General features: G+C 39.6%; 1 protein-coding gene across 1 annotated transcript in view; it reads left to right on the top strand.

Moving 5' to 3' along the window:
- MTMR6 (myotubularin related protein 6) overlaps window positions 1-8,712 on the top strand; it is a 28,786-nt gene that overhangs the window by 1,420 nt on the left and 18,654 nt on the right. Inside the window, exons 3-5 of the mRNA XM_011999986.1 lie at window positions 5,800-5,962; window positions 7,429-7,586; window positions 7,767-7,895. Of these exons, the coding sequence (XP_011855376.1) occupies window positions 5,800-5,962; window positions 7,429-7,586; window positions 7,767-7,895 (450 nt within the window). The remainder of the gene's footprint in view (window positions 1-5,799; window positions 5,963-7,428; window positions 7,587-7,766; window positions 7,896-8,712) is intronic.

Raw genomic sequence — 8,712 nt, 5'->3', positions numbered from 1 at the left:
TTTTTTTTGCTAGTATAAATGTTGCAGTATGCATATACATGTAAACAACATTTTGTGTATTTATATGAGACATATATGTTTCTTTCTGTATATTTGCCAGAGTTTCTCTGGGATATTTGCCTGGGAGTAAAATTATGGGGTCTTGAATAAGTACATATATAATCTTACTAAGTATGTCACCTCTTCAAAATGGTTGTTCCAATTTATTCTCAGTAGTGTATTACACAATATTGTACATCCTCAACAACATTGATATTGTCAATTTAAAATTTTGTGCCTATCTAGTAGATGTCCAATTGTAATGTTGATGAGCTGATTACAAAGAATTTACCCTTTTCAGATAAAGAAAAAGGAAAAAGTTTCCTTTTCTTTTTTTATTGGGTTGTCTTTTATTGATTTTATAAGAGTTTTGGGCTACAAATAGAATTACCATTCAACCCAGCAATCCTGTTACTGGATATATACTCAAAGGAAAATAAATCATCCAACCAAAAAGACACGGGCATTTGCATGTTTGTTGCAGCACTGTTCACGATAGCAAAGATATGGAATCAACCTAGGTGTCCATTAGCAGTGGACTGGATAAAGAAAATGTGGTGCATATACACCACAGAATACTATGCCCCCTTAAAAAGAGAACAAAATGATGGCCTTTACAGCAACATGGATGCAGGTGGAAGCCATTATTCTAAATGAATTAACACGAACAAAAGACCATATACTGCATGTTCTCACTCAGAAGTGGAAACTTAACATTGGGTACATATGAGCATAAAGATGGGAACAATAGACATTAATAGACTAATAGAGGTGGGAGGGAGGGAAGTAGAGGAACAAGGGTTGAAAAACTACCTCTTGGGTACTATGTTCGCTATCTGGGCTATGGGTTCAGTTGAAGCTCAAACCTCAGCATCATTCAATATATTCATATTACAAACCTGCACATGTACCCACTGAATTTTAAAAAAAAGTATTAATCAAGAAAAGAAATAAAGAGTTCTAGGTTATAATGCTTTGTCAGATGTGTGTGACATAGATAGCTTTTCCCAGTGTGTGGCTTGTGTTCTGTGTTTTTTATGTGTCTTTCAGTTAAAGTTTATATTTTTAGTGTTATAGATTTTTCATTTTTTTCTTTGTTTGTGCTCTGTTGTGACTTAAGAAATCCTTTCCTATGTCAAAGTCATAAAGGTTCTTCTATATTTTCTTCTAAAAGCTTAAGTTTGATCCTGTAAGTTGTTAATACATCTGGGAAATATGTTGGCGTATGATGTGAATAGGGATTAATTTTTTTTTTTCTTATAGACGACTGGCACCATTTATTGACTGTTTCATTTCATTCATCTTTAGTACCAGCTCTGTCATAAAAACATCTTCCATGTATGTGAGGCTTTGCTTTTGAGTTTTCTTTTCTATTCGTTTGGTATACTGACTACACTGTACCACACTGTTTTATTGACTATAGCTTTTAAATGAATTTTGATATCAAGTAGAGCATACCCTCCCAACTTGTTCTTCAAAATTGCCATGGCTATTTTGGACTCTTTGTTTTTCCTTTTCTATTTTAGAATTCATTCACTTATTCATTCAGCACACATTTATTGAGCATCTACAGTGTGTTTCATATCACTATTCTAGATATTTTAGAAACAATAGCCAATAATAACAGGGACAAATTCTGCCCTCATGGAGCCCACATTCTAGTGCTAAGAGATATGGATAACATCACCAATAAATAGGTAAATAAGTAGAATACATAGTGATAAGTGCTAAGCAGAAAAAGAAGTAGGAAAGGGGGTTAGAATATGGGGCTTGTGTCCCTGTGCTTGAGAGGAAGAGACTTGGGCATGTTTCTGTGCCACTAGCTCTGCCAGGTTTTAGAACCTCCACTTTATAGATGAAGAAGCTGAAGCTCAGTGAAGTGGTAATTCATTCAGTGTTACCCAGGCAGTGTAACATGGTAAAGGGAGCTCATGTAGGCTGTGTTGTCAGGTAGCTTTGGGTTCAAATGTCAGCTCTGCCGTTCACTGCTTGGGCGACTATGTCAGGGTACTTTTGGCTGTAAGTAAATGAATACCTGACTGAACATGGTGCCAAACCTTGCAAAGCAGGAGAGGTGGGTAGGCTTTCCTCAGTAGCCCCCTCTCCTTTTATCAGGGAGGAGAGGCTCTCTCAGAAGGACCCCCAGCCGACTTTCCCTAACCTCTGATTGTTTGAAAATCCGGACACTTGGCTACTCCTACCTGAAAAGGAGGTAGAGAATGCAGACCCTAGTATTTTGGATCTCTTGAGGGAAAAGGGTGTTGCAAGTAAGGAAGGTGGGGAGGAATGGCAGACCAACAGTGTCTGCCAAAAACTATGTAACTTTTGAGCTTAACACCCACATAAAATGGGTATATAGCATCCGTCATCATGTAGGACTTTCGTGAATCTTAGATGAGAGAAAGTATGGAAAACATCTGTGCCTAAAACATAGTAGTGGCAGTAAATCATAGCTGCTCATACTATTTTTCTAAGCGGTAGAATCAAGATTAGAGGTCAATTATGCCTCCCAGTCCAGAGATTCATGTTGCTCTGTGGTACACCCCTGTACTGCACATACAGTACTCTTCTCTTTCTCTCTTTGATTGTACTCTTCTGATTTCCTGAAGAAGGCTGACCAATTGATATATGATTCCACATCAGCTGTTAAGGAAACTCACTTGAGATACTGATCTCAGAGACGTTGTATTCCCTAGAGGCACTGGATCCCTTCTCCATCCAGAATTGCCAGAAATTTTACCAATCCAAGAGTTGCCAGGAATTTTACCTAGCAGTACCTTCTGAAATAATTAGTCATAATATCATCCACTCCATCTACCCCTCCTTTGTCCACTTACTTCAGTATTTTCTCTATTATCCATCCCGTAGAGATATAAATGAAGGCTTTCCATATAGCTATTCCTTCAGCTGCTAGGAATATAGTTTGAGGGGCAGCAAAAAGATATCTGTGTTATTCTCTACTCTCCTATTGTTGTCTTTTAAATGCTTTCTTATCAGTATATTCCCTATGTTTCCCCTAAATGAAGTTTGTTTAGTATACTAGAGCCATAGAAATGAACATTTTAGATCCAGAAGGGGCCTTACCAACCTTATATCCTTTTTCTCACTTTATAGTTGATTATGTTTTCAAGATCACATAACTAGTTAGTGGTAGGACCAGGTTTCTTTATCATTTTCTTCCTGCATGTGCTTTTGGGTCTTTATAGTTAAAATCAGAACAGTGATATACAGTTTGAATATCCCCAATCCAAAAATTGAGCACTGACATGATGTTCAAAGGAAATGCTATTCCAGATTTTCAGATTAGGGATGTTAGTTGATAAGTATAATAAGTATAATGCAAATATACCAAAATCTTTAAAAATCCAAAATTTGAAATACTTCTAGTCCCAAACATTTTGGATAGGGGTTCTCAACTTGTAATATTACAGTTAGCTTTTGTTCCTTATTCTCTGTTTAAATGTTATTATTAGATCATTTTTAGTAGCGGAGTCCCATTAATATAAGTGATAATAGTGCTGAATCTTAGCCGTAAGTAAGGGCTACATATGTGTGTGTGTGTTAATTATTTGTTCTCTGTGTAGTTTTAATTTCCATTGACAGCTGCTTCTCATTATTGTTTTTCAAGCTTTTCTTGATTATGTGCATTTAATTTTACAGGTGAACTTTAGATTTAATATGTATAATTAATATTAACATATTATAATTATATATGTGTATTATATAAATAATCATCCCTCACTCACTATAAAACAGAGCAGATTGGAATTTTTAAACTGAAATTTATGTTGAATTTTTAGATTAATTTGAGATTAATGGATCTCTTGCCATAATTAGGAGCCTTAGTCTTTTGTTCTCCAGAAAAGTTTTCTATAAATATTTTAATAGGAGTGGTATTAAGAAACAGTAGGCATTTTTAGTAGCAAACAAAATATTATTGGTAGTAGGTGAGAATGGTAAGCATATGTTTAAAATACCATCAAATATTGAGTTTATAGTAGGACTTTTTATTCATTCATTTAGTAAACTCTTATTGTGATAAAGGAGGTATCAGGGATGACATCCATATTTCTGGCTTGGGCATCCACATTTAAAAAATTAAAGTTGAAATGTGTGATATATAACATTTGTAAGCTTTTTGATCTGAGGGGGGCAATTATAATGTTCCAGGTACTGTGTTAGGTGCCGGAGATGTAATGTTGATCAACGCCGCACCATGCCACCCGCAGGCCCTGGGCCTCCCTCCTGTGCTCATGGGCACCCAAAGTTTCAGCCTCAGAAGTAGTTTCCGGAGGGGCCAAGGCAGCCAGGGCTTGGTGTGTCAGTGCCGCCCCAAGCACATGCACACCCAGCTAGGTCACGACAGTACCTGGGCTGGGCTGTCGGGACATGTCCACAGCTTTGCTCTGCCACAGAGCAGGCAATGGGAGTGGGAAGAGGCCAGGGAGCGGGAGCAGGCACTTTTGAACCTGCAGGGGGAGGGGGTTTCCTAGGCCCCCAGGAACGCAGGGATGCCTGGGTCCAGAGCCATGGCTGGGCGGCTGCAGCTGTGCCCAGGAGTGTGGCTCCTGCCCTGCCAACTCGGTAGGGCATGGGGCTTCCCCTGGGATCACCTGTTCCCAGGTCTTGCCTGTTCTGCAGAGCACGCAACCCTGGCTGCACCTGCCCCACTGCAGCTGGCATCCTCACAGTGGCCACTCCAGACAGGCCGCTGCTGCCATCACTATGAAGGGAAAGTATAGCTTGAGCTGCAGTAAGAAAAGGGAGGGGGCGTAACTTACTTGGGAAGGGTTGTGGGGCATGTCAGGCTACACTTTTGGTGATATTATGAGTTTTGAGCAAAGGCCAGAAATGTGTCTAGAAGTTCTTAGATGAAGAGGTAGAGTTACAGTATTCCATTTAGTGGGAGCATCTGACCATGTGTGAAGGAGCTTGGTGCATTTGAAGAGCCAAAAGAAGGCTGTTGTCACTAGAACATAGTCAGTGATTGGGAGAGGGACTTGAAATGACTAGATTGCCTTCCTTTTTTTAGTCTGCTTTTCAATATTCACTACTGTGTTGTAGAAAATGGATCAGAGGGTCAAGCGTAGATATGGAGAGAGCGTTTAGGAGGCTGTTTATCTATAGTAGTTCAGGTGAGAAACAGTGGGGACATTACAACTAGGGATGTGACAGTAGAGAGAGAGAGAAGTGGATAGGTTACAGAAACATGTAGGCGATGCAGTTCCCGGGGTCTGATAATGTATTGAGTATGTGGAGAGATGGAGGAGGGATCAGAGTGACACCCATATTTCTGCCTTGGGCATTCAGTCATTTAAAAACTTGAAGTTAGGCCGGGCGCGGTGGCTCAAGCCTGTAATCCCAGCACTTTGGGAGGCTGAGATGGGCGAATCACGAGGTCAGGAGATCGAGACCATCCTGGCTAACATGGTGAAACCCCATCTCTACTAAAAAATACAAAAAACTAGCCGGGCGAGGTGGCGGGCGCCTGTAGTCCCAGCTACTCGGGAGGCTGAGGCAGGAGAATGGCGTAAATCCAGGAGGCGGAGCTTGCAGTGAGCTGAGATCTGGCCACTGCATTCCAGCCTGGGCGACAGAGCGAAACTCCGTCTAAAAAAAAAAAAAAAAAAACTTGAAGTTTGAGTGAGTATGTAACATTTGCAACTTTTGTTGAGGAGGACATTCTTAAACTTACGCATTCTAGAAGAGAATATTCAGTGCTTTCCATGTTGATGACCGGGATGTTTTTTCATGCTGTAGATATTACACCACCATATTGCCTCAGTAGAGAAACTTGCTTTGACTACTTCTGGATGTCCCCTTGTGATTCAGTGCAAGAACTTCAGAACCGTGCATTTCATTGTTCCCAGAGAAAGAGATTGCCATGATATTTACAACTCTTTGCTACAACTGTCAAAACAAGGTATTGTTCTTAGAGACCAAAGCTTGCATGCTCACTTTGAGATGGGTTATCTAAGATACTTTATTTAATGTTTTATTATTGTTATTTTATCCTTTTATACTCTGACAGTCAGGTTCTTGTGTACTCTGTCTCCCCCAAATTGGCCTGAAAGTAATTAGAAACTATTGATCTAAGAATGGTATAATCGGAAGGGGTAATGGTAAGGAAAAAAGTAAAGCATTTATAGTAGAGACTTACAAAACCACAGTTTTATATTAATCTTTTAAGTCTATTGATAGCAAGTAGCACAACATATTTTTTAAGAAGGTATTTCACAATCAAAGAGAATGACTTGGAAATTGATATTACAAAATAAAAAGTTAAGGAAGGTCAAGGTCCTTTGGTAGCAGTGGGACTAAAATATTTAATAGATTTGAGTGGGAGATACAGAAGCTGAGCAGAGAAACAAGAGAGGGTGAATTCTATTTGAGTAGAAGTAAGATTGAGTTCAGTCCTAAAGAAGAACTTTTTTTTTTTGGAGACGGAATCTCACTCTCTGGTCCAGGCTGGAGTGCAGTGGCGCCATCTCAGCTCACTGCAACCTCCGCCTCCCAGGTTCAAACAGTTCCCTGCCTCAGCTTCCTGAGTAGCTGGGATTACAGGCAGCCACCACCACGCCCGGCTAATTTTTGTATTTTTAGTAGAGACGGGATTTCACAGTCTTGGCCAGGCTGGTCTTAAACTCCTGACCTTGTGATCCACCCTCCTTGGCCTCCCAAAGTGTTGGGATTGCAGGCGTGAGCCACTAAAGAAGAATCTTATCACTACTTATGCCCTGTGGATCTGGTGACTTCCTTCCCCCAGCATGACTTGAATTCTATGTTGGACTGGATTTCGGTTGAGCAGTCTGGATTGCTGCCTACAAGAGTGGTCTCAGAGCAGGTCTTTGTTCATTCTTCTCTCTGAGGACATAAGCCTGTAACATCCCATTGTCTCAAGCCAGAGTTTATAGTAAAGATGATTCCAAAGCGCCTCAAGAGCTCTGTGCAACAGTTGCTGTTTTTAGTCGACAGTGTCTGGTAGGGATGTATAATGCAATTTCATGTTCTGTATGCTGTCTCTAGCTTCTCATTATAACGTTAGTCTAGTTTACATCTGATTTGGGAAAGTGATTAGTGGAAAATGTCTATTAGTGTCTTTATAATTTTACTTTTAAGAAAAAGAAATACTGCAGTAGAGGATTTAACATGTAAGTCTAACTGTATTTATTAGCTTTACTTTTGCTGTTGACAAAAAATCCCATCTCAGATTGATATGTGTGGTTTTTAGGTATAATCATTTGCATACTGAATATCAAATATATTCAGTTATTAGCCATCTCTTTGAAGATTGTAAAGAGAAAAATGAAGGAAAAAACTGAAAAATTACATTTATTTGTAGTATGTCTTATAAATTGCACCTAACACTTAAAATTTTGTATTCTGTAGCAAAATATGAAGATCTCTATGCATTTTCTTATAATCCCAAACAAAATGATTCAGAACGACTACAAGGCTGGCAGCTCATTGATCTCGCTGAGGAGTATAAGAGGATGGGAGTGCCAAATTCTCACTGGCAGTTGTCTGATGCCAATCGGGACTATAAGGTACCTTAACAACGTTTTGGAGAAATTCAGAAAATGTTAATACCAGAGGGTTAGAGAGTGTCAGCATAGCAAGTTGTCTGTGTACTGAAATGTGCTGTTCTTGCGTTTAATAAGGTTTCAAGGTGTTTAAAGAGGTTTTGAACTGAGATACAATGGTTATGTTTGGTTTGATATTTACAGATATGTGAAACGTACCCCAGAGAACTGTATGTTCCCCGGATAGCAAGCAAACCCATCATTGTTGGTAGTTCCAAGTTCCGGAGCAAGGGAAGATTCCCAGTTCTTTCCTACTATCATCAAGATAAGGAGGTAGGATGCTTTTCTTTTGATTTTAGAAATAAGGTATAACTCATCTTCAGGGTTAAGTATCTTAAATAACACTTTGTTTTTTTTTTTTTTGAGACAGGGTCTTGCTGTGTTGCCGAGGCTGGAGTGCAGTGGCACGATCTTGGCTCACTGCAACCTCCACCTCTTGGTTCGAGCAATTCTTGTGCCTCAGCCTCCTGAGTACCTGGGACTGCAGGCACATGCCACCATGCCTGGCTAATTTTAGTAGAGACGAGGTTTTGCCACATTGACCAGGCTGGTCTTGAACTCCTGACCTCAAGTGATTTGCCTGCCTTGGCCTCCCAAAATACTGGAATTACAGATGTGAGCCACTGGCTGGATCAAGAACACTATTTTTTACATTAAAAGATTGCTAATGGAGAAGCCCTGGCTTTTTGTTTAATTACATTTTTGCAAATTTAAAACAAAACTACTCAAATATAGAAATTTTCATACTTCTTGTCATCTTTTCTTGACCCTCCCTTCCTTCCAGCAGTGACTTGAAAATAATACAGTTAGTTAACAGATAGGATCCTCTTTCTTTCCTGTGGTTCTCTTTTGATTCTGCTTATATTTGGGAAAACCAGTTAGTTTTGATAAGATGACCGCTGAGACAAGGGAGAGAACCAAGGGCATTTCAGAGTCCCGTTTTAATAGTAAACTCAAATCAAAAGGGTTTTGCAACATGAAGCAGTGGAGGAGGCATCTTTATAGTGAGAGGCTGTAATAAGGTTTGCTTACATTAGTAAAACTTAACCTTTGTAGCCTGCTAATAGAAGGCCAGGAGGCACTGTATGTT

The sequence above is a fragment of the Mandrillus leucophaeus genome, unplaced genomic scaffold (assembly GCF_000951045.1).
Source record: "Mandrillus leucophaeus isolate KB7577 unplaced genomic scaffold, Mleu.le_1.0 Scaffold61, whole genome shotgun sequence".
Classification (NCBI taxonomy): Eukaryota; Metazoa; Chordata; class Mammalia; order Primates; family Cercopithecidae; genus Mandrillus; species Mandrillus leucophaeus.
The sequence above is the reverse complement of the archived record's forward strand: the minus strand, read 5'-3'. Positions and strand labels throughout refer to the sequence as shown.